This window comes from Schistocerca gregaria, chromosome 3 (genome assembly GCF_023897955.1).
Source record: "Schistocerca gregaria isolate iqSchGreg1 chromosome 3, iqSchGreg1.2, whole genome shotgun sequence".
Taxonomy (NCBI): Eukaryota; Metazoa; Arthropoda; class Insecta; order Orthoptera; family Acrididae; genus Schistocerca; species Schistocerca gregaria.
Window position 1 is genome coordinate 496263148 of NC_064922.1, and position 27769 is coordinate 496290916.

General features: G+C 43.4%; 1 protein-coding gene across 1 annotated transcript in view; it reads left to right on the forward strand.

Moving 5' to 3' along the window:
• The first annotated feature begins 391 nt into the window (after positions 1 to 391).
• LOC126354459 (para-nitrobenzyl esterase-like) overlaps positions 392 to 27769 on the forward strand; it is a 95097-nt gene continuing 67719 nt past the window's right edge. The window contains exon 1 of the mRNA XM_050004154.1: positions 392 to 496. Coding sequence (XP_049860111.1) covers positions 434 to 496 — 63 coding nt within the window. The 5' untranslated portion in view covers positions 392 to 433. The remainder of the gene's footprint in view (positions 497 to 27769) is intronic.

Consider the following 27769-nt stretch of genomic DNA (forward strand, 5'->3'; position numbering starts at 1 on the left):
GATGTAGGAACCGTCTTTTACATGCAGTAATCTGGAGCAAGAACTCCAGTAACATTTGAACATTTCTTCGTAATTGTAACGAGATTATCACGAAAACGTCAAAACATCACTTACTTACTCTTCCGCCCCGTTTGTGTGTGTTGCAGCAACTGAGTAAACATCACATTGCTGACGCATTTCGAAGGCCTTGATTCACGAATTGGTATGATCAAAGCCATGTTACAGAGGTGCTTTTAAGTGGCGTCGAGCTACGGACAATAGCAGCATCTGAACTAATAGGACACAATGACGCAAACCAATAATACACAATGACGCACGTCTCCAGCCCTCTAGCAGGCTGGCAGATATTACCCCAGCTGTGGCAAACCCTTATAGATGGTGGCCCCTTAATCCTTACTAGTAGTAGCGTTGTCGTGACCCTGTCGAATCCACGATGCTAAACTGCTTTTTTAGTTGCTTCGCTCTTCAGCTTCTTCTGCTTAACAGCTATGCAAAGGTAAGGGACGAGAGGACCTTCTGTCTTCGAATCATTGAAACATTCCAGACGTCGTAAGTTCAGAAACCAAGTATTATAAAATTATGAAAGTATCTTACGACATATTACTCTCTACAGTATAATACAAATTATAAAAATGGATCTACATAAGCGTGTATACATGTGTATATGTTGTATGTATGTATGTTCTACATCGCATCCTAAAACACTGGACCGATTTCAACCAAACTTGGTACACATCTGGAAAGAATCATGGTGGGAGTGCGAACCGCTTACTTATCAAAGGGGTGGAGTTGATGGTGGAGAAGCAGTATAGCCCACGAGGCGCGAATACCTATACTTTATTCATCCAGTAGTTGAGAATGAGAGCACTTAGTAACTGGCAACAAACTTTATACATACATCTACACCTATATCTACATGATTACTCTGCAATTCACACTTAAGTGCTTGGCAGAGGGTTCATCGAACCACAATCATACTATCTCTCTACCGTTCCACTCCCGAACAGCGCGCGGGATTTCTCTTATTTTATTTTGATGATCATTCTTACCTATGTAGGTTGGGCTCAACAAAATATTTTAGCATTCGGAAGAGAAAGTTGGAGCCTGAAATTTCGTAACTAGATCTCGCCGCGACGAAAAACGTCTTTGCTTTAATGAGTTCCATCCCAACTCGAGTATCATATCTGCCATACTCTCTCCCCTATTACGTAATAATACAAAACGAGCTGCCCTTTTTTGCACCCTTTCGATGTCCTCTGTCAATCCCACCTGGTAACGATCCCACACCGCACAGCGATATTCTGACAGAGGACGAACGAGTGTAGTGTAAGCTGTCTCTTTAGTGGACTTGTTGCATCTTCTAAGTGTCCTGCCAATGAAACGCAACCTTTGGCTCGCCTTCCACACAATATTATATATGTGGTCTTTCCAACTGAAGTTGTTCGTGATTGTAACACCCAGGTACTTAGTTGAATTGACAGCCTTGAGAATTGTACTATTTATCGAGTAATCGAATTCCAACGGATTTCTTTTGGAACTCATGTGGATCACCTCACAGTTTTCGATATTTAGCGTCAACTGCCACTTTACGTAACATTTACTCGCTGACACCTTTCACAAAATGGTGAAAGGAAAAAAGGTAATCGCTTACTACATTTTCGTTGTTCGTGCACTTAAACTGCCTCGTGATGTTCGGCGTTCTAATTTATTACTCCTTTACTTGTATTGTATTGTATTGTACGTTAACCGGGAACCTAGAAACGACGGAGAGGCTCCGTCCCCGCCGCAGCCTCTGTGGTCAACAACCCCACGACGACTACTGCAGTCCACTTCACCCCTCCGCCGCCCCACACCGAACCCAGGGTTATTGTGTGGTTCGGCCCCGTTGGACCCCCCCCCCCCCCCCCACCCCAGAGAACGTCTCACACCAGACGAGTGTAGCCCCTATGTTTGCCTGGTAGGGTAATGTTGGTGTACGCCTAAGTGGAGGACTTGTTTGCGCAACAATCGCCGACATAGTGTAACTCAGGCGGAATAAGGGGGACCCAGCCCGCATTCGCCGAGGCAGATGGAAAACCGCCTAAAAACCATCCACAGACTGGCCGGTTCACCGGACCTCGACACAAATCCGCCGGACGGATTCGTGCCAAGGACCAGGCGCTCCTTCCCGTCCGGAAAGCAGTGCGTTAGACCGCACTGCCAACCGGGCGGGCCTACTTTTTAACTACTCTCGGTATTCGCGACACCTTTTGCAGACAGTATTTAGGTATACCACTGAATTCACCAGCAAAATTACATCATTGTATGACATAATTCAGGAAATACGACGGTCACAGACATGAGCTGCGTGAAAATGAAACTGCAGGGCGAAATTCGCTAGAGATGCAGGTGAAATACGTGGACAAATGCGTGTAAAATATTTCAAATGAATGTGAAATATGTTTGACTTGTGTGTATAGAGAGATAGAGGAGGGTGACGAGTAGCTGGACAGACAGAGTTTCAAAATGTTTCAAATGGCTCTGAGAACTATGGGACTTAACATCTTAGGTTATCAGTCCCCTAGAACTTAGAACTACTTAAACCTAACTAACCTAAGGACATCACACACGTCCATGCCCGAGGCAGGATTCGAACCTGCGACCGTAGAAGTCCCGCGATTCCGGACTGAAGCGCAAAGAACCGCACGGCCACCTCGGCCGGCACAGAGAGAGGGAAGGAGGAGATGGGCACAGATGGGGGAGGGAGGAGGAGAGGAGATGGACTGAGAAAGGAAAGAGGAGGAGGTGGACAGAAGGGGAAGGAGCAGATGGACAGAGAGAGGTGGACCGAGGGAGCGAGATGGAGGAGGTGTACAGGGTAGAAGGGTAGGGCAGTAGAAGGACACTGACTAACAGAAGATTAGAATTAATACATAACTGGGCAGCTAGTAAGTTTAATAGAATTCAGTAGACATACTTTTTTGTTATTGTATCTTTATATATAGCAACTGAATCAGATGTAAACATGAAAAGCGGAACTGCGCACACAAAAATAAAAAAAAAGACGTAGAAGAAGAAGAGAAGGAGAAGATGATGATGAAGAAGAACAATAACAACAATAGGAATTATTATTATTATTATTATTATTATTATTATTATTATTATTATAACAGCTCTCTGCATTATGAATCCTGTTAAGTAATAACGATAATCCAACATTAATTTGAATTTCCACATTTTGTGATTCTGGTTTGATAAAGGAGCTTCTGGCTCAATACGCACTTCATTTTGGATGAATTCCTTATGTTGCAGAAAGCAGTTTTGTACAATTTAAAATTTAAAATCATTCAACTAAGAACAGAAGTACTCTCACTTCTCGAATGGTCAACAAATAGCGGATCGGTACACGTAACACCAGTCTCTCCAGTAGACTCTAGAATAACTCGAATCGCCATCAGAACTGTAAAATTGTGTAGGAGATGGTAAAATCTATTCGTGCATCGGAATGAACATGATTATTGTTTAGCAGCTGAAAGGATACTACGAGAACTTTGCAGGTTGTAACATAATATGCTGGAATTACAATGTACGATTCTCTCTGCAGTTCTTTATACACAGACTTTTACTTTCGAGTCTTTCTGCAGTTCGCTATGCATAGACTTTTTAGTACAGTGAATGTGCAACCGAAAGATAGCAGATAGGCCACGTTTCCAGGACATCAAAAATTTAAAGAAATACCTTGCAACAGATTATCTGATGATCGTACCAGTGCTGATTATGGCAGTTTCCTGATATGGTAATGCTGTCTCTCTTTGCCCTACAACTTTCTATCGCTATTTCAGGAAGCCAATGAAGTGTTTTTGTTGCGAGAGTTTTTATAATGTATGCATCCGTCTAGATGGCCAGCCAAAGGAAGGCTAAACTGAAGACTTTTTCGGGCTTTAACAATGGCCGAACATTGGAGAATGTTTACTATGTATCCGCGACTGCCATAATACTACATTAAGGGTATCAAGAGTAATAGTGTCTGAGTTGAAAGCACCGTATAGGATTCGATGTATCATCTGAGATACCAATTTACAGTAACAAGGATCACGGTGTCTTGTAACAGGAGTTTCATTCACAATATCGCTAGGTGATTCGTTACAGGTGACATGAGGGTATAGATCGAAATGAGCTGCACAGATAGAACATTAAGTTATCACCATCAATGGGGTAAAACTGTTTTGATCCATGGGTTGATGGTAGGAAGATAGTGACTGGATGATAGTAATATCATTCGAAGCTCATCTTTCAGTAGCTTCTTACAGGAGAACGTTCTTAGGGTGAGAATACATCCAAAAAATCTGTAATAATACCTCCTACCACTAGGCATACAAAGGGTTTCTTTGATGCTCGATATACTGATGATCACATAATTACCTCTCAATGTTAAACAATGATTGAGGATCTGTGAAGCTGTAGAGGAAAGAACGTATGTTATAGTAAATAATTTACTTCGTATAACGTCCTTCTACTATGATAACAACGCCTCGATTGACAACTACAGCTGTGTTCAAACGTGGTTTACCGCGTAGGAAGATGAACTTACCAATATTTAGCGTCATCTACAAACCTCTTCATGGAGAATTTTGAGGATATTGCCTTAGATACGGCGCCATTAAAGCCTAGTTGTTTCTTCCGATACGCTGACGACACGTTCGTCATTTTGTCCCAAGGACATCATCAGAAACTTGAAAAGTTCTGGGAACTCCTCGACAGCATTAACAGAAACATCCAGTTCAATATGGAGATAGAAAAACACAGTACATTGCCCTTCCTCGACAACCCTGTCCATCTCAAACGAAATGGATGCCTCGGCCACAGCGTCTATAGAAAACCCACCCACACCGATCTGCACTTGCACGCCATCAGCCATCATTACTCAGCACAGAAGTGCACTGTTTTACAAACACCGATGATATCAGACACAGATAACCTGCCCCATGAACTGAGCCACTTAAGCAAGGTCTTCAGGAACATCGGCTCTAACGTTCGTTAATTAATCATCTGTAGTAGAGAAGAGCTCAGAAGAATGGCAGGCTCGTACTGCAAAATTGCCAGTAGGGCAGGCCTGCAAGTCAGTGAAGATAAGACAGAATAAATGGTACTGAGCAAGTCAGCGACAGATGGGGACCCGCTCACGGTGGACAGTCTCCGATTCAAAAGGTCAGATACTTTCAAATACCTTAGTAGTCTCTGCAGTGATCAGAACCACTGTGAAATTGAAATAAAGGCAAGAATTGTTGGAGGTAACAGATCATACTTTAGTCTTCAGAATGTGCTGAAGAAAAGATCCCTGTCAAGAAGTTTTAAGATCAGGCTGTACCAAAGTGTGATTATGCCAGTGGTAATGTACGGTTGTGAAAGCCTCACCTGTAGGGGAACAGACGAAGAGAAACTTCTTGTTTTCGAACGAAAAATCCTCAGAAAAATGTACTCAGCCTGACGTTATAAAAAGAACAAGAAGAAGAAGGTTGACCTGGGCTGGACATGTAGCAAGGATGAATGAAGGGACTATACCCCATGACGTGTTTCTGGCAGCTGTAGCTGGAAGGGGATACCGAGTACGACCGCGGACAAGATAGAAGGGCAATATTGACAAGCACACCGAGGACATGGGGCTAGGAACCGGCGAGTGGTGGGAGGAGGCCAGCAATCGGCAACGATGGAGAAGGAGTGTGGAGTAAGCATATGGTCACTAAGGCCCAAGCCACGGATAAGTAAGTAAGTAGGTAAGATTTCAAACAAGAATCACATTAAGACCACCAAGGAGGAGCAGGAAAAGAAACCTGATTTCTTGCAGTTCTGTGGTTCCATGTCGTGCAAGGTAGGTCTTCCACTGAAAAGACACAAGATCAAATCGAGCTTCAGGCCTCCGAAAAAAATCTGTCATTACTGACATCAGTTAAGGATGCAGAAAGTCTCAGAACACCTGGGGATCTACAAGATCCCCTTCGAGTGTGGGCAGTCTTACGTCACACAAACAGTACGCACTGTGGAACAACGCAGGAAGGAGCATGAGAGGTTTTATCTCCTACGTTACCCAGAGAAATCAGCTTTATCTGAGCATGGTTTAGAAAACGGACACCGGATAAATTTTGAAAAAACACCCGTCATGGCTCGCACTAACGGCTTCCGGGATTGTGTAATTAAAGAAGCCATTGAAATAAAGATCAGCGCGCGGCCCGCAGCTCAGCACGGCATAGGACCAGCGATGGCACGGTTGCAGCGGGCACACCGAACGCAAAGTGAACGCGCGCCCATATATGGCGATACCGCGAACACCAGTGACGTCACAGGCGGCAGCTAGTGCGTGTAAGAGGTGTTCTAGGAGACCACTGGCAATCATACCACTTGACAATGGCAAAGGAGTGTCTGGCTGAAAGCTCATGTAATTTTAATGACTTGGCGCGGTTAGAAATCCGAGAACTTTTTATTCACTTGTTGAATTATATAAGAAACAATTCAGAAGATGTTCAGAAAAACTTTCAAGAGTTTTATGTAGAGGAGGAATGCACACTGTGTAGTTGTCTGAATGATGCACAAGTCTACAGTTGTCTGATTTGTTAAAACGTTTTCGTTATCTTGATAACCATCTCTACATGTGTGCAGACATATAAGCCGCGTGAGATTAGTGGCATCTGGTACTGTCGAATCTTCAAGGAATATGACCTGGACAAAATCGCTAGTGCCTGTTACAGGAAATGGACTCCGTCTACAGACTGCGAGTCATATCATCATCCTAATCCTTGCAGCGGATTTTGGTTCCTGTATCTGGATCCACAGGGTAAATCGGTGAAAATCGAGAATATACTGCAGCAAGGAGTACTTCAATGGCTTATTGGGGCTTACAATCAATTGCAGGTGTAGTTATACTAGCATATCTGACAGTACAATCGCCGGCCGGAGTGGCCATGCGGTTCTAAGCGCTACAGTCTGGAGCCGAGCGACCGCTACGGTCGCAGGTTCGAATCCTGCCTTAGGCATGGATGTGTGTGATGTCCTTAGGTTAGTTAGGTTTAATTAGTTCTAAGTTCTAGGTGACTGATGACTTCAGAAGTTAGGTCGCATAGTCCTCAGAGCCATTTTTGAACAGTACAATTCAGACGTGCTGTCTCTATAAGAGTGAAGAGTCGACAGAAACAAGGAACTAAGGAACTGAGTCCACTGTTGGGAGCCACGGGCATTTCATCTTGTCTTCCTTACAGCAAGGATTCAAGTACCTAGCGCTAAGTAGAATAATTACCTTTTCTTTATGGGGCGTGCTCCTAACCCCATATTTCCACACAAATTCTAGATGAAATAGGCTAAGTTATACTGTGTTTGTAGTACACTACTGGCCATTAAAATTGCTACACCAAGAAGAAATGCAGATGATAAACTGGTATTCACTGGACAAATATATTATACTCGAACTGACATGTGATTACATTTTCACGCAATTTGGGTGCATAGATCCTGAGAAATCACTTGGATGGCGTGTACAGGTACAGCTGCCCACGCACCTTCAACACGATACCACAGTTCATCAAGACTAGTGACTGGCGGATTGTGACGAGCCAGTTGTTCGGCCACCATTGACCAGACGTTTTCAATTGGTGAGAGATCTGGAGAATGTGCTGGCCAGGGCAGCAGTCGAACATTTTCTGTATCCAGAAATGCCGTACAGGACCTGCAACACGCGATCGTGCATTAACCTGCTGAAATGTAGGGTTTCGCAGGGATCGAATGAAGGGTAGAGCCACGGGTCGTAACACATCTGAAATGTAACGCCTACTGTTAAAAGTGCCGTTAATGCGAACAAGAGGTGACCGAGACGTGTAACCAATGGCACCCCATACCATCACGCCGGGTGATACGCCAGTATGCCGATGACGAATACATGCTTCCAATGTGCGTTCACCGCGACGACGCCAAACACGGATGCGACCATCATGAGGCTGTAAACAGAACCTGGATTCATCCGAAAAAATGACGTTTTGCCATTCGTGCACCCAGGTTCGTCGTTGAGTATACATCGCAGGCGCTCCTGTCTGTGATGCACCGTCAAGGGTAACCGCAGCCATGGTCTCCGAGCTGATAGTCCATGCCGCTGCAACCGTTGTCGAACAGTTCGTGCAGATGGTTGTTGTCTTGCAAACGTCCCCATCTGTTGATTCAGGGATATAGACGTGGCTGCACTATCCGTTACAGTCATGCGGATAAGATGTCTGTCATCTCGACTGATAGTGATACGAGGCCGTTGGGATCCAGCACGGCGTTCCGTATTACCCTCCTGAACCCACCGATTCCATATTCTGCTAACAGTTATTGGATCTCAATCACGCGAGCAGCAATGTCGCGATAGGATAAACCGCAATCGCGATAGGCTACAATCCGACCTTTGTCAAAGTCGGAAACGTGATGGTACGCATTTCTCCTCCTTACACGAGGCATCACAACAACGTTTCACCAGGCAACGCCTGTCAACTGCTGTTTGTGAATGAGAAATCGGTTGGAAACTTTCCTCATGTCAGCACGTTATAGGTGTCGCCACCGGCGCCAACCTTGTGTGAATGCTCTGAAAAGCTAATCATTTGCATCTCATAGCATCTTCTTCCTGACGGTTAAGTTTCGCGTCTGTAGCACGTCATCTCCGTGGTGTAGCAATTTTAATGGCCAGTACTATATTTATCTTCACGAATCGAAATGTTAGTGGTGTGAAGTAAAATATAAAATTCGTCGAGATAATGTCTACAACTGTCTGTGAAAGAAGACATCATCTGAACTAGTGTGTTAAGGTTTCATATTTATTGTACAACAAGAAACATAGTTTTCGCATAAATTTAGGTAATTATACTTAGAAGAAAAATGGTATGACGGGCCGTCGGCTCTCCAGGTATGGACGTATTTTACAGAATCAATGTGGATATGATTGGATTTCCTTGAACACCAGATGATGTAATGTGTATTCCGTAATCGGTCATGTATGTTAAACTATAGTACAGCCTGAGGACTACTGTAATCTTTCATGCAATAAAATACATTGCGGGTGCGTGCCTCCGATATACCATTGTCCAAAACGACGGGTAGGGCAAGTTTGATCGTATGACTCACATATATACAAATCTGAAAGGAAAAAGGAAAAAAGAATAATAATTTGTAATTAAGATGAAATGAATACCCTTAGCTGCATACAGGCGTTGATATAAGTCAATGGGGACAGTTGAAAATTTGTGAACTCGAACCTGGGATCTCTTGCTTACATGGCAGACGCTCTATCCATTTGTTTTCCTTCCGTTTTGTTCGGTATTGTTCGTTGCGTTTGGCTGGGCGGACGTCTTACTGAGTTTTTTTTATTACAGAGGGATAGCGCCTCTCTGACCAAACACTCCGAACTACCGTGTCGGCAACACAGAGGATAGTGCGACTGCTGGGACTCACCTCTGGCACGCCTCCTGTGAGATCCACATTCGTAACTTATCGTCCCGCACTATATTCATAGAACCCCTGCCCATCATACTCACTACTCGCGGCCTTGCTGAATATTGTCAATACATACAGCTAGATTCATATACCGCAAGCCACCGCATCATGCAATGCGGAGTTCAAATGGCTCTGAGTACTATAGGACTTAACATCTGAGGTCATCAGTCCCCTATAACTTAGAACTACTTAAACCTAACTAACCTAAGGACATCACACACATCCATGCCCGAGGCAGGATTCGAACCTGCGACCGTAGCTGTCGCGTGGTTCCCGACTGAAGCGCCTAGAACCGCTCGGCCAACGCGGCCGGCTGCAAAGCGAAGTGTTCCTTGCACCGATGTCAGGCATTTCCTTTCCTATTCCACACACATATGGAGCAAGTGAAAAAGTGTCCATGTGTCTCCGTGCGAGCCCTAATTTCTCTTATCTTCATAGTCCTTACGCGAAATGAGCGTCAGCGGCAGTAGTATCATTCTGCAGTGAGCCTCAAACTCCGGTTCCCTAAATTTTCTCAGTAGTGCCTCGCGACAAGAACGTTGTCTTCCCTCCAGAGATTACCATTGAGTTCACGAAACATTTAATCTCCGTGATACATGCGTTCTGATCGAATGTACCGGTAAAAGATCTAGTAGCTACCGTCAAAACTGCTCCTGTGTCTTCCTTTCATCCGACCTGGTGTAGATTTGAAACATTCGAGCAGGACTCAGGACTGGATCACACTAGTGTTGTAAACGCGGTCTCCTTTGTGGATGTGCTACAATTTCTTGAAGTTCTCCCAGTAAAACGAAGTCGATCATTCTTCTTTCCTACTACTGTCCTTACGTGCTCGTTCCATTTCGTATCGCTTTGCAATCTTGTGCCTATAGTTCAGCCGTCATAGGTTGATCTCTGACCGTTGCAGTGGGGTGGGCCAACAATGGTGATTTTGTAAAGGTCTCGATGGCAACGGCTGTGTGTTATCCCAGCTCTGTAGACCAGTGGTAGTCACAGCGTGTCAAACTTCACGCGGGCCGAGTGTGCTGGCCACGGGCGGGATAAGGCTCCGCCCGTATCATCTTCGTTCGTTCTTCCAGGAAGTACTCGGAACAGCGCTACATTTCATTTAGTATTCTGGTGTGACATTTTTCGCTCGGCACAAATCTCTTCAGGTTAAATTTTTACATGTCGGTATCGCACTTTCAGGCATTTTAGCACAACAAACCGAGAAGAAAAGGGCCTCTCTTGGATAGATCTTTAATGCGCTGTAGCAATGAAACTCCATATTTGAGGAATAGTCAAATATAAATACGAAGGCCACCAAATATGGCACGATAGGCTCGGAAACTGTGAAATCGAGACTGTACCGTACGATGTGCTTTTGTTACGCAGTCTGAGCGTAGGGCACGTTACCTAGTTAGCCAGTTACATTGAGCGCAGCAGACATGATCTATTCACACACTAATTAAAATATATGGAGTAGAGAAATAAGTAGAGCTATGGCTTCATATATAATTTTGGTTCTGCCTTTTTTTCGTCAAGGATGTGGTTAGACTGGAATGTAAGACGACATCTTAAATTGACGTGAATGAAGCAATCACAGTGCTACTCTTGTTTGAGAGAAACGTATGGCTGTTTTATTCCGAATATGTTGTGGTTTACATATCGCGATTTCCGAGGGTATGGTACGACTTGGATGCAACAACAAAACTTAATCCTAGAACATTAAAGGGGAGAGGGACATTGTGACATTGTCACTAAACCGTTCTAACTGCTCCATATTTTATTCAAAGAAAATCATAATTTACAGTTTATGCATTAGTTAATTACAACGTCTTCGGTGGTACATCACAAACAAAATAAGTACAAAATGTCCTTTTTACACCCTATACTGACAATTGTACTGCTCAAAATGTTGGCGGGTACCACGAATTGGTGCCAATTGGAATCTTAAATTCTAGGAGAGTTTAGTGATCTAGGGTTAAATTGCTCGGAATGAAGCAGTGACTTTTATGGTCTTTGTTGATACAAATACATGGGTATTGTTCTACGAATATATTGCGATATCCAGGTGTGTGGTTAATCTGTGGCTGGGACATAAGAGCAGAGCTTGAATTGGCAGAAAAAAATCTGGTTGTGGTGACAGATTGATCTGTAACGTAACTAGAGGTCTAGGTTAGGTTGGAATGCAACAGTTTGGTTGTGAGTCGGCGAAGCCTACGACTGTGGCAGCAAAGAACTTGATTGTCGTGACAGATTGATCTGTAGCGTAGTCAAAAATTTAGGTTAGGTTGGAATGCAACAGTTTGGTTGTGAGTTGGCGAAGACAACGAATGTGAAAGCAAAAATCTGGTTGTGGTGACAGACTGGTCTGTGGCGTGGCCATAGGTCTGGGTTAGGTTGGCAAGCAACTGTTTGGTTGTGAATTGGCGTAGCTAAATTTGGGAAAAGGAAACACAAGAAAGGCCGTGAAATAGTACGAAACTGCGTGTTCGATGAAATTCGGCGAGGGTCGAAGAAATGCTTCATGAGCCCGTTGTATTTCGGACCAAGGAAGTGCTATTCAGAATAATAAAAGAAAAGATCATACCTGGGACGACGAAGATTTTTAGCACCTTAAAGTGAACCATAGTCTGAACTTCCCCACGTTTTGAGAAATACCAAACATTTCGCGAGTTACTTAGCTGAGTGTCGACCACATCGACAGAAAGAACTATTACATCACATTTTTTTGTTGAAGGGTTAAATTATACCCGCCCAACGGAATTGTAATGCAACAATTCTTTCGGAGAATGTTGCAAGCACGGCTAACGACGACAATTCTGTGGCATTCCGTGAAACCGGCGCCTTTAATTTCCTCAGCAGTACAGGTATGTTACAGCATCGCTTTGCTTGGTACTATACATGTTGTACATTAGCAGTACAGGTATGTTACAACATCGCTTTGCTTGGTACTGTACATGTTGTACATTACAATGGAATATCTACTTTTTTTCTGCTTCAGTCTTAAAATTTTTTCTCGTTTGTGGATTCATGCATTGAATAATGTGTAATGTGCTCTCATTGCTCCTTCTGATTGGCTAAGAAAACCACGTGTCCTGTGCCTAGGTTGTGCAACAAAAGCACGTCGTACAGTGCAATCTCTATTTCACAGATTCCGAAGTTATCGAGCGGTAATTGGTGGACTTCGTATTTATACTTGCTTGTTCAGTAAATATGCAGTTTCAATAATACAGAACATTAAAGATCTCTCCAATAGACGCTATTTTTTCTCAGTTTGTTGTGTTACAGTTCAGATGATGATGTGTGTGAAATCTTATAGGACTTAACTGCTAAGATCATCAGTCCCTAAGCTTACATACTACTTAACCTAAATTATCCTAAGGACAAACACACACACCCATGCCCGAGGGAGGACTCGAACCTCCGCCGGGACCAGCCGCACAGTCCATGACTGCAGCGCCCCAGACCGCTCGACTAATCCCGCGCGGATGTTACAGTTCCTGTAAGTGCGATACCGATATATAAAAATTCTATCTTCTCTTCATTTCGGCAGAATCGTGGTGCCAACTCTATTTACCCTTCGCTATTTGTTCGTGATATGGAGGACGTTCACAGATGCGGTGGATTTGTGTACAAAAAGAGGTAGTCTAGCGATCTTTCGTCACAAGCTTTTAAAAATGAATGGTAATGACAGAAGCGAGGGATGTGGATTCTAAATATATATTATGTAGGCGCATAAGCGTCGGGTACTGCAGATTTGCTAGGAAACGATATTACAATACCATGCAGAAATAATTTAATGACTTAGTTGACCTTGAAAGATTAAAGAATTACAACGATCAACAGATCGGATTCATTGTTCAGTGTATCAAGAATCAATTTGTGTTAAATATGCAGGCATGCAGCACGTAAAGGTGTTGCTGGTATGGATAGAAAATTTATGATGTCGCGCACATTATTCCACTATCACTTGCAACTGTTTTCGATGAAAGTGAACGAAGAGTATGGAGACTATATATAATACTGCAAAGTACGTTAGTTAAGTCAAGGGGAAAGCATGAAACGATTTTCCGATTTAAAACTCGTTACTGTCGAATTTCCAAAGGAAAAAGGAGAGCGGGAACGAAAATTAGAACATCCGGAATGGATTGCAGATCTCACATTTAATTGGATTTGGTTGCACACTGTCCACATCGTAAGGCGAAAAACAACTTATTTCTGATTTACTGAGACTGCTCGTAAAAGGAAAATCACGTTGTAGAAGAGACAAAAAAAAAAATGCCTCTGAGCACTATGGGACTCAACTGCTGTGTGGTCATCAGTCCCCTGGAACTTAGAACTACTTAAACCTAACTAACCTAAGGACATCACACACATCCATGCCCGAGGTAGGACTCGAACCTGCGACCGTAGAAGAGACACATTTTTACAAACACAGTCCAGTTCACTATGGTCACTACCGTTAAAGAAAAGGCGAGGCTTGGAGAATTCATTGTGGCCTTGAAAGAATTGCAAAGATAGGTTCCTAAACATTTTGAGAACATCTTACATCTACTTTTCAGCTGCTTTCGAGAGCATTTGTCGTTCCAGTTGAAAGTGCTCCTTTACACTGATTGATTAGCAAGGTAATTCCCATTTTAATGACAATTTCTTTTACGTTAAAACTGTCCATGTCGTCTACGTTTGTTTCCTGGGGTAGAGTTTCCACGTCTCCATAACGAGGTTGCAAAAAAAGACCCTTTCGATTATGAAACTAACATTATGAATCACCTCGAAGGGAACGATCTATTGACACGTAATCAGCATGGCTTCAGAAAACATCGCTCTTGTGCAACGCAGCTAGCTCTTTATTCGCACGAAGTAATGGCCGCTATCGACAGGGGATCTCAAGTTGATTCCGTATTTCTAGATTTCCGGAAAGCTTTTGACACCGTTCCTCATAAGCGACTTCTAATCAAGCTGCGGAGCTATGGGGTATCGTCTCAGTTGTGCGACTGGATTCGTGATTTCCTATCAGGAAGGTCGCAGTTCGTAGTAATAGACGGCAAATCATCGAGTAAAACTGAAGTGATATCAGGTGTTCTCCAGGGAAGCGTCCTGGGACCTCTACTGTTCCTGATCTATATAAATGACCTGGGTGACAATCTGAGCAGTTCTCTTAGATTGTTCGCAGATGATGCTGTAATTTACCGTCTAGTAAGGTCATCCGAAGACCAGTATCAGTTGCAAAGCGATTTAGAAAAGATTGCTGTATGGTGTGGCAGGTGGCAGTTGACGCTAAATAACGAAAAGTGTGAGATGATCCACATGAGTTCCAAAAGAAATCCGTTGGAATTCGATTACTCGATAAATAGTACAATTCTCAAGGCTGTCAATTCAACTAAGTACCTGGGTGTTAAAATTACGAACAACTTCAGTTGGAAGGACCACATAGAAGGCGAGCCAAAGGTTGCGTTTCATTGGCAGGACACTTAGAAGATGCAACAAGTCCACTAAAGAGACAGCTTACACTACACTCGTTCGTCCTCTGTTAGAATATTGCTGCGCGGTGTGGGATCCTTACCAGGTGGGATTGACGGAGGACATCAAAAGGGTGCAGAAAAGGGCAGCTCGTTTTGTATTATCACGTTATAGGGGAGAGAGTGTGGCAGATATGATACACGAGTTGGGATGGAAGTCATTACAGCATAGACGTTTTTCGTGGCGGCGAGACCTTTTTACGAAATTTCAGTCACCAACTTTCTCTTCCGAACGCGAAAATATTTTGTTGAGCCCAACCTACATAGGTAGGAATGATCATCAAAATAAAATAAGAGAAATCAGAGCTCGAACAGAAAGGTTTAGGTGTTCGTTTTTCCCGCGCGCTGTTCGGGAGTGGAATAGTAGAGAGATAGTATGATTGTGGTTCGATGAACCCTCTGCCAAGCACTTAAATGTGAATTGCAGAGTAGTCATGTAGATGTAGATGTAGATGTAGAAGTCACTATTACGTGGCATCTCGAGCGCGAAAATCTGTGACATTATCTGCGTCTGTCCATGTGCAGACTGTTTGTACCAGACAAAAATTATGTGCTTAGTGCGCCAAAAATAATTAAATAATACTGCAAATTTTTGTTATTTCTGACCTGCGTTACTGAGAAATCAGAAATATAAAACCAAGTTGTATGCAGTGCGAGTGCACTGCCATTTATGTGTGGCGCATTCAAAGGTTCCCCTCTTCCCCCTCCTCACACTCAGACAGCGTGGCGTGGCGGTGAGGGAAGTGTGCAATGAGGCTGAGCACTATGGCACTTGTACCAGGGCACTTCCCGTGAGCCTGAATCTTGACTGCCCTGCTACAGACAGTAACTGTTTTCGCCTGAAGCCATCTGCATTTCAAACTTGGATGTTGGCAACAGTGCTGCGAGCTGTCAGGGATCTTCTTACGCTGTCTTTATTACAGCTTTTAATCGACGTGACTGTGTAAAGCTGCACACTGCTAATACTGTATTAGAACGTTACACAGTTGTTTTTCCTACTCATCTACACTGATGCAGATTTTTCTGCCTTTAGAGCACTTTTTCATTCGTTACACGAAATGTAAATTCTGTCCAAGTTATCTTGCACCCTTCTACAGTCACTTAACAAGACCTTCACGTGTACCACAGCATCATCAGCAAACAACCGAAAACTGCTGCTCGCTCTTGCTCGATAGTTTTCACTTGGCCTCTCCATTTCTTTTTCTGTTTTTATTTTTTGTGGATGTTTTCTTCTAATGGTCATGAAAGGAAGGTCATGAAAGGAAGGGTTTAACACCCTATCGGCAATGAGGGCAGCTGCATGACCACATGGGGAACAATCCCATCCTTTGCGCTAAGCGGTTTGGAAAACTGACAAAAATCTAAACAGATTTATTTAGGGAGAGGGCCCGCTTTGAGCAAGATACGATTTTTATATTTTCTTTTTATTTCCCTGACATGTTTCACTGAAGTTTCAGCATGTTCAGTGGGGTTTTATTATCTTACCATAAAAGAACAGGAAAAAATGCTCTTTCCTACTTGTACACAAAAATTTCTGTTTTTGAGACAAAATTTACAAATTTGAAAGACAAAGTTTTGTGTTTACAGGATGAACATTAATAAAACAGACAAACTGCAGGGACGAAACCCTGATGAAAACGTCCTATGAATATGTATTCAGAAATGCTTCGTTGTCATGGTACATGACGCTGACGAATAAAAGTTCCTCTGACATCATGCTGTGTCTGCATCCAATAAATGATCATGCAGACGGATGGTGCTAGTTCTGGTAAAGGTTACATCGTCAGTAAAGAGGACTGATGAACTAAATCCCATAATTATAATGCTCAGGTGCAGAAAGCACGGACAACGTCCTTCCCATAGAAGGAAATCCGCTGGCGGCAACCCTTGGACTCGCTGCAGGCGAAAGGGATGATATCGGTTGTCATGCAGGATACACATAATCGTACTTTGGCTTATCCTATGTTGATCGCCACTTGCTAGGAGTTTGTACTAGGGTTAGTCCCAACATCCTGTAGAACCCAGCCGTTCAAATCTGGCGTACGCACTTACTTCCCCACCCTGCACGTTTGTCTGTCTGAAAGGATTCATAATCACACAAACGCTGTGGTTGGTGTCTGTGAGGGTACTTGTTTTGGTAGGGCCGTGCTGCCTCTCGACCGTATCCATCTGCTTGGCCGCACAAAAACACCATCTCGACTTGTTCTCGACATGAATACCGGACCACTCTACTGCTTGAAGTACGCTGTGTCGATCTCACAGCCTAAAAAACTCGAGGAACACACGGCACATAGTCAGAAGAACTTTCTTTCCATCTACCATGGCAACGATGCGTGTTCATAAGACCTTTTTCCGTCCATTTCCATTTAGAAATCCACTCGTGCAGTTTGCTGGTTTTATTAATGATCACCTTGTATACGTTGTTAGCACATGCTGTGGTTTTCCTGGAACAGACGGACCTTCTTCAAAAACAAGCCTGTCTGTAATCAAACTTGCACAGAAGAGCTTCAATCACAATATGAGAAAATCTAAAGTTTAATTACCAGCCGTAGATTTTGACTGTCATCCCACATCATACACGGCCGAAAAAAATTAGTATGCCCCTTTAGAAGTTCCTTATTCACTCAAGATCTATTGTTGCAACGATGTATATAGAGTACATTATCAATAGCACAAGCAGTTCTTCAGGTACTAGGTATCGACTCATGCTGAAACACCTATGATAGCACGTGGTGTAACCTCCACGGCGGCAACACAAGTGCTAATTCTGGCATCCAGTCGATCGTACAAACGGCGAATCCTGTCCTGGAATACGTTATGCCACGCCGCTCAACATGTTCATGTAGTTCTGTAAGAGTTGTTGTTGGCTGATGAGTCGCAGAGTCACTTCTGGTCCCATCATATCCCATACGTGCTCGACTGGAGACACGTCTTGAGCTCGAGTTGGCCAGGAAAGTCGCTGCAGGTCTTGCAGAGCATGTTAAGTTTCATGGGCACAATGTGGGCGAGCATTATCCTGTTGGAACAAGACATCATCTTGCTGTTGCAAGAACAGCAAAAGAACGGATCTAACAACATTCGGCGCGCACTGATCGATCGTTAGGATCCCCTACAGAAACACAAAGGTGAGCGAGAGTTGTAGCTATACGATCTGCCAGGCTGCCCTTAACAACACCACGATCCTGGTGGGCGTCTGTGCTGCATGGACTTCCAGAACCTTGTCTGCGGACATGTGAATGTTCACGTGACCACTGATAACAGCTTCGTTGCACAACTGAAGCAGCATATCCCACTTGTGTGACAATTCTCCGAAAGAATCATTCCGCCGCTCTGAAGGCCACAATTTGACCCCTTCTGAAACTCGCTCAACTGGCTGTAGAAAGCATAAGTAATTCTCCGTGGCATGGTTGCCTGCTTGCCACACGTTTGCACCACTAAGCCTTCTGGATAGACACTGATGGCGCTCTGGTACCTGTGCCACTACGCTATCAGTTGGCAGACGACGTTAAAACCATTATCAGCACATCTACTATCCCCCATGTGGCAAATGCCGTCATCAGATCAAAACCGACGTAGTCTTTCGAGGTGTACTAATTTTTTCCCAGCAGCATAAATCTACATGGTGAGTTGAAACTCCACTGGCATGAATAATAACTACATTTGGGACATTTCTACCCACTGAAAGGCAACATAGGTGGACTACTGATGATGTGATTGTGAAGTGGGAACACAAAGGAATAAAATAAGACCAGGTAGACCTCATATTTTGACAGACAGGAACGGTCAAGCATTACGGAGAGTAGCTGTAAATGTCGCATGGAATCAGTGGAAGAAACCACTCATGAGTTCTCAGCTGCTACCAGCAGCCCAGCTAGCAAAATGGCTGTGTATATGGAGTTAAAAGTAATGGGGTACAATGGTCGAGTAACACCTCATAAGCTACACGTTTCTGTAGTCAGTGCTAACTGACACTTCACGTGGTGTAAAGAGCGACGGCACTACACAGTGGATGATTGGAAACAAGTTACTGGGAATGACGAATCACGCTATGCATTGTCGTAATCCGATGGAAGGGTTTGGGTTTAATCAATGCATGGAGAACTTTACTTGATATCATGTGTAGTGCCAACATCTGAGGTCATCAGTCCCCTAGAACTTAGAACTACTTAAACCTAACTAACCTAAGGACATCACTCACATCCATACCCGAGGCAGGATTCGAACCTACAACCGTAGCGGTCGCGCGGGAACATTACAACCTTTCATAAGTTCGGCTTTTGAGGAAAAATGGATTGTCATTACCCCACAGACGTTTAGACATTTCACTGAAAGTGTTCTCAGTCGCAGATCACGCTGTCATTTGGCAAAAGTTGGACACACACTATATTAATGTCCAGCAATAGTGTATATAACCAATAGCGTATATAGCAGTGTAAGGGACCAGTGACCTCCGATGGCTTATTGCAGAGTTATAATGCAATTACGATTTATTCTGGAATGAGATTTTCAGTCTGCAGCGGAGTGTGCGCTGATATGAAACTTCCTGGCAGATTAAAAATATGTGCCGGACCGAGACTCGAACTCGGGACCTTTGCCTTTCGCGGGCAAGTGCTCCACGAACTGAGTTACCCAAGCGCGACTCACAGCCCGTCCTCATAGCTTTGCTTCTGCCAGTACCGCGTCCCCTACCTGCCAAACTTTACAGAAGCTCTCCTGCAAATCTTGCAGAACTAGCACTCCTGAAAGAAAGGATATTGCGGAGACATGGCTTAGCCACAGCCCTGGGGGATGTTTCCAGAATGAGATTTTCACTCTGCAGTGGAGTGTGCGCTGATATGAAAGTTTCACGATTTATTCTGTTTGTTTCATCCGTTGATCGGGACGTTGTGAAAATACTTTCACAACACAAGGTGGTAATATGCAGTCACGAAAACATACAACAGAAAATACAGCATAAAGCATCTTCCTGCAGTTGTAGACGTACAATGATGTGAGTAAAGGGGCAGTGTATGTCATCGACAACATTAAAACGATCTTTTCTGTCAGTTTATAGCTGATGCAAAATGTTTTGGCTGATGTATACAGCAGTGAAAAAAAATTATCTACTTACAAGATAGCCAGAAGCAGCCTGAAAAGCTTGTAAGGTAGTTGCAGTGTAGATTCTGCTGAGAAACAATTATTAAGTAAACAGTTTGATGAATTGCCCCATTTCCGAGTTAATTAGTACTGAAGTTAGCCAATTAGGCAGTTGCTCGAGACTGCGGAGCCATGGGCTCGGATTCGATCCGTACTACAGTCCCATGTTCAATTTTTATGTCACTCTCTTGTTTGCATTGCACCGAGTGAGGTGGCGCAGTGGTTAGCACACTGGACTCGCATTCGGGAGGACGACGGTTCAATCCAGCGTCCGGCTATCCTGAATTAGGTTTTATGTGATTTCCCTAAATCGCTCTAGGCAAATTCCGGGATGGTTCCTTTCAAAGGGCACGGCTGACTTCCTTCCCCATCCTTCCCTGATCTGATAAGACCGATGACCTCGCTGTTTGGTCTCTTCCACCAAACAACCCAATCCCAACCCAACGTCTTGTTTGCATTTAGGAAACTAAACATAGAACACGTTGGGCGACACCGTCTTTGGCACGCCACTTGAATTTGTACATGCAACAGCCTAATTGGCTAACTTCAGTGTTAACTATCTCGAAACTGCGCAACATATCGATTTTTTCGTAACAATTATTTCTCAGCACAACCTATCCTGCAACACCCTTACAAGCTTTTCAGACTGTTTCTGACGAATATTTTTCAGACTGACACTACTGTGGACCTTTTTTCTGTGCGGTTTATGTACTGAGTGAACATTAATAAAACCGACAAACTGCAGGGACCGATTCGTGACTGGAAATGGAGGAAAAAGTTACTATGACTTGTTTCCAGAAATGCATCGTTGCCACAGCCTGTGTGTTACAGGCTTTACTATTGATGCAGCGTACTGTAAGCAACAGAATGGTCCGGTATATTGTTTTCACGATAATACGACTACGGATTTTGTTTCTGAAAATATTTTTCAGAGGTTTTTAAAAAGAAGGTGATCTATGTATACAGTATTGCAGAGATAATTTTTTCCTGCGCGTACACCTCTTTCAGTATATAAGATATTTGCATGTTTGTAGGAGACTAGCACGCAGCTGGAAGAGGGATAAAACCATACGTAGACCCATATACATTCATGTATATGTATTTTACATAAAATAATATACACAGTTATTGCAAGCACATGGTCATTCATAAACACAACTATGACAAATGCTTTGACTGTCTATTCCGTATGAGCACACGCACGTGTCCGCACTCACACATGCACAAACGCAATTACTCTCAAGCAAATAGTGTGAGAATGGAAGGGTCCCAATACCATCTGCACAGATGAAGAAGCACTGGGGGTCATGGTGTGACAGACTAACTTACAGCTATAGGCAGGATGTATGTCATGGCCCCAGGATTGAAAGACCACTTGCTGCATCATATGTCGAGAATCATCTGCATCACCTTGGAGGCAATCCTTGTAGTCCTCAAACGTGAGAGCCTGTGACTCTCGCCTTTGAGTGGCATCTGCATCAATACGGTACGCATACATTTTGAACCTGAGCCCCACAAATTTTGCAGTCTGTGAGCCACCCGCCTCATCTTTCATCAGACGAATAACCTTATTGTTCTGAGGTTTTATGCCATAAGGATTATCGGTCTCACATCCATATGAGTCGAAATTGGTACATGAGGAGATGGAGAAGTCCAGAACACTCCTACTGATATAGACAGGCTTTGTGAACTCCAATGAAAACAGCCATCTCCACAGTGACTAGTCTTTCATGGAAGATTGTGAACTACTTAAAATTTGGGTTGGGAATGTACTATCTTGTGCAACAGTGCCCATCCCAAAAGTAAACTAAACAAATTTGGTAGTGGTTTTAACATTCTACATGGTTTTTCCTAATACAGAATTATTCATTAATACATTCATTAAGATTTTCAAAATCGTACATTGTGAGCGCCCTCTTTTCGGTATTAACATCAATGTACTCCTTGAAGGAGATGCAACAGGCGACCCTAATAAGTCCCCTCTCCCCCCCCCCCCCCCAGACGTGAGACTCCTGGAGGTTTCTGTAATGCAGAATGTAGCCTTTCTTATTCCCCAGCATTGTCATCAGCTTTTGGATGGAACAATTTCACAGAAATAAGTGCTTGGCACACAGTGGCAAGTCACTGTGCACATCATGCAAAGTGGCAGGATATTTCAAGTCTATCTTCAGGACAAATGCCATACCAGCATCTACAGCCACATCTTTTAGTCTGAAGATTTTATCTTTAGACAGCTACTGGAACCATCCAAATGGCAGAAATAGTTGGATGACGTGCCCATAGAGAGTGTTTATAACCAAGTGAAGGATGTAACTCAAATTATCAGCTGACCTGTACTACTCCTTATTCATTCACAGGATATTGGCCTCAGGGTACCAGTGCACACACTGACAAAGCTCCCCACAAATCATGTGTAGAGAAAAAAGCAACATATCAACATTGATTAACAGTTTGACATTGGTACATGTGTTTTTCAATGTCAGCTCACAAGAAAGTGGGCTGTAATAGATGGAAGGATCCAGGATGTATATGCCCAGACATACGCACTGGAATTTCTCAAAGAAGGCTGTGAGCAGGTGCACATTTGTCTCCATGTACAATTTAGAATGTTCCACCAAACATTCACCATGTGCCTATTCTCCACATCCGTTATGGCTATGACTGTCAGTTTGCTGGAGAATGTGGTTACATCGGACAATATGGTTTCATGGAGTCTCTCCATCGAATTCAGGTATTCTTAAGGAAAGGCCCCCCTTTTTCACCTCAAGTTGAAACTTTGCATCACTGGAATATGCAGCTCTGACGAGATATATGACCTCCTGATGCACTGCCTCAGCAAGTTTATGAAGAGATCCTTGCATAAATCGTAATGAATCCTGGAAGTGGAGCTATATTCTGGTTGTGATTCGTCTGGAGAATGAACTGTAGTTTTCTAAATTGTCAGGTACGGCACTGACCTTATCATTCCTCAACATGAAATCATTCAAGTACTGAACTAGGAAGTTAGCATCAAACCCACTTAAATTATGGAAGAAAAGGGTATGAGTCATGGCAGTTTGCATTTTAAGTCAAATGCATTGTGGGCTGAACCGCAGAACTTCTGTGATAGATGACAGTGGTCTCTGTGTGGAGTTTCTGTGTCTCTATCCAGTGGCATCCCACAAATATGATATTCAACATCCTAATCATAAAAGGCATAACTCTTCTGCAATTTGGTCATTGGAATGTTGTTGTGATAAATTTCATCAACTCTCACTGCAAGTTGCTTGAGCTCAGGGAGCGACCATCTTGCAAGATTATTGTGAATGTATGATGCAGATTGATTGAGACTGGAATCATACGAGCATACAACTTGATACATCACCATACGTGGTACATGCATTCTATAAAAGTAGTGTGAGAGGTTGTGTGATCACCTTCACAATGTACACTAGTAAGCATTCAAATGCAGTATATACAACAAAGGGACAGTGTTCCTGCTGGTGGGTCGTTCTTAAATTTGAAGACCCCTTTCTACTGGGTAGGCATTTCCACATGTACCAATTCCTGGCTTGAGCAGTTAGGAAGGTGTCTTTCTAAATACTGAGTGAAACATGCTTAGTGAAAGAGGTGGGGCATCTGTGGCAAAAAGTCTGGTCCCTTTATTTTTTATTTTTTTGGATGTTAGGGATTGAAAACCCCCGAAGTCAAGATCGCATATGAAAACTATTTGATTTGGATGGATTACTAGTTTTGGCTAACAATCTAGTCACGTTCATATCGAAGGTATAAACAGTTTTTTTTCTCATGTTAGCAACATACAACAACGTACAGAACTGCATGTAATACTGTAGCAATCTACAGTTTACTGGTATAATTGTATATTAGTACACTACCTTTTAAGCAGTATCTCGACCTCTATCTACTTTCACTCAGTTTTCCCATTTTATAAATCACCAGAAAGCCATACAGCATGTGATTCCACAATTCCCACATATGCTAACAATTTCATTGAACGTCAAGTAGGTTCCTTCATGCACCTGATAAATAAGTTTTAAATTGGCATTGTCCTGTCTGAACACGATAATTAGATCTGCATTATTCCGCACCAACTGCTTTAGAATCCTGGAATAAATCTAGCTCAAATACATGATGTTATCGTTCATATGACGATCGAAACTAAAATATTTGCGTACATGATCATGGTGTTCCCCAAACATATTGACAAATATGAACACATTGTTTGGCTTTACTTTCTCAGAGGGTGGGATACCACTGCTTTCACTAAATGTCTGTTAGTTCATTCTATCAACAACATGTAAAATCTATTTTAATAGCTGGTTTTTGGGCTGAAGAATAGATTTTGAAAATATATATGCATGTCAGAAGCGAATCCCTTCAGGCTGTGTTAACAGTGACAGAACAAGGTTAGTCTTCCTGCAATCAAAAGTCCCCACAACAAAGCTCATGCATTATCAGGCAGTAGTGAACTGTTACTCATCTCCCCTTGCTTTGCAGTATCATTGCAGGACTGGTCCCTTGCTACAAGGTTCTTGTGTTGGGGGTAATTCATCCACTCAGTCATGATAAAGAATGTATAGTTGCATTAGTACGTGGGAGGTGGGAGGATTTTATAGTTACACTTCTTTGTTTATAAACTTTAACATATAGTTTGGTGTATGTAGATACTTAAATAAGTTCTAGTCCTATGCCTACATTTAATACATACATTTGCTCTTCTTTTTGCATCAAAGTGCCCCATCAATGGTAGTGCTGTTCGATGGTTTCTTCTTGTGAGTGAGGAGTTTTGCACACCATCTACAACAGTTTGCTCCACATTCTCTCATAGAATCTGTAGATATGAGGCTGCTAGCTTTGTCGATAGTCCAGAACATGTTGAGTTGCATGAATGGAATACATTAAATGCTTAACAGTGTGGTCCTATATATGAATGCACTCTCTCTCATTAAATTGTTTAACTGCTCATGGGAAGTCTCCTGCTGTTATAGTATGGTCACCTTGTATCATTATTGACAGGGAGAGAGAGTCCATAGAATAAAGCAGCTTTCTGCATAGAAACACTACATAAAAAATTCTACTCATGTAGGGACAATATTACTTCAGTGTCACTATATCATAGATTTTCGAACACCATAACTGGAGAAAACTGACGATCCAATACCATCTTCATCCTGACACATTTACAGGTGCTCTTATTTAAGCTGTAAATGGCCGTGAATAACATTATTTGTGATGACATGGTTAGCCTTTGAAACCTCTCATGCGACTGGGTGAGTGATATATCGATAGCTGTTGATATATATTTTAGCAAAGTTTAAAAAAAAAACGTGTGCGAGAAATTTTGGTTCCGATCGCCTTTGTATTATTAATGTAGAATAATTCCGTTTGTTCACAATGAGGTGCTGCAACACGCATTGGGGGACGCACAGCGCTGTGGCCTTATCTCTTTATCCAGCCTCCTGTTCCAGTCGCACCATACTGGACTCGCATTCGAGAGGACGACGGTTCATCCCGCATCCGGCCAACCTGATTTAGGTTTTCCGTGATTTCCCTAACTAGATTCAGGCAAATGCCGGGACGGTTCCTTTGAAAGGGCACGGCCGACTTCCTTCCCTAATCCGATGAGACCGGTGACCTCGCTGTTTGGTCTCTACCCCCAACCAACCCAACCCCCCAATCCCCAACCCAGTCGCACACTGGGTGTCAAAGGTGGCGTGTATAGGCGTGGTACTCAAAGCAACGTTGCGAGACGCCATGTTTTCGAAAAAAATCACGACATGTGTATGCCAAGGCTGGGGAATGTAACAATCACGATCACATGCACAACAGATGATGTGCTTCTCATACAGCACAGCCACAGTGCGTCACAACATTGACATAGACATAACACTGATGTGATGGTGTATCACCAAGGCGACGCCTTTGGGACTAGGGGGAAATATGAGTAAGTTCTAATATTCCCGCTCGGCTAGCCGCGCGGTCTAACGCGCTGCTTACCCGAGTGGGAAGGTGTACCCGTCTCTGGCACGAATCCGCTCGGCTGATTAGTGTGCCGACCAGCCTGTGGGTGGTTTTTAAGCCGGTTTTCCGTCTGCCTCGGCGAATGCGGGCTGGTTCCACTTATGTTACCTCAGTTACATTATGTCGGCGATTGCTGCGGAAACACTGTCTCCACGTACGTGTACACCATAATTACTGTACCACGCAAACATTTGGGGTTACTGTCGTCTGGTATGAGACGTTACCGGGGGGTCCACTGGGGGCCGAACCGCACAATAACCCTGGATTCGGCGTGGGGCGGCGGTGGGGTCGGTGGACTACTGTGGCCTGTCGTGGGGTTGTGAACCACTGCGGGCTACGGTAGGATGAAGCCTCTCAGTCTTTTCTAGGTCCCAAGTTCAATACACAAGTTCTAATATACAATTTAAAGAAAAAAAGACGCACCACGAGAAAATTATCCATATGGGACGGAAATAAGTAGATGCGATTTTCATGTACAAGAAAGCAAATGATCACAATTTGAGAAAAACTGGATGATTTATTTAAAAAAAAGAGCTTCATAAATTCAGCAAAGTCAGTAATGGGTTGGTCCAGCTCCAGCCCTTATACAAGCCTTTTATTGGTTTGGTGCTGACAGAAGAGTTGTTGGATGTCCTCTTGAGGGATGTCGTGCCAAATTATGTTCAATGGCAGATTAAATCGTCGAAATCTCGAGCTGGTTGGACGGCCCTGCCCATAACGCTGCAAACTTTTGCAATTGGGGAGGGATCCGTCGACCTTTCTGGTCTTCAACCTGGAATATCATTGACTGAAGTAGAATTGTCTTCAGTGATGAGTCTCACGTCGAACTGAGCCCAGATGTCAGCGAAGACATGTCTGGAGAGACATCGAGTGGGGCGGTGCAGTGCTTAGCACGCTTTACTCGCATTTGGGACAATGGCTAAAATCCATGGTCGACTACCTTGATCGTTCCAAGCAAATCTTGGGATGCTTATTTTGAAAAGGGCACTGCCGATTTCCTTTTCCATCCTTTAGTAATCCGAGCTTGTGCTCCATCTCTAATGGCCTTTCTTCCTCCTCAGCACAGAGTCGTTAAGCTGCTGTTAGATTGCGTTTAGTGAACTCATTCAAACGCTAGATTTTGCAGCAGCAGTAGGCTGAGGATTGGAGTGACTGAGAGTTGTGGTGGTGCGAAGATATTTTTATGTTCAGCACATTTTTATCAACCAAAATTGAGCTCTAAGTAGAATTTATTTATACACAACGAATTCCATAAGGAAACAATAATAAATATATGCACGCAGGTTAAATCCTCAAAAAGGAAAAAAAAGAAGGTGTGTGCTTAATAGCTTGGACAGAAAACCAGCAGAACACTACAAATGCATCACAATACGTGATCTAAGGTACGTAAAATCTATGGGAACTGTATGTTCAGGCAATGCAGTGTCAAAACAACTAAGGATAGGCTGTTAAATGTGATACTCTTGCTGCGGGAATCTTGCATACAGGGAACACAGCAAAAGGCTCAGTCAGAGTCCGTGCTCTCACACCACAGACGTCTCAGGCACCAGAACAACACCGAACACCGTCCACCGTGCAGTGGCCACCTCTTTCTCCGTGTTGTCCACCCACTGGGCAGCCAGCCA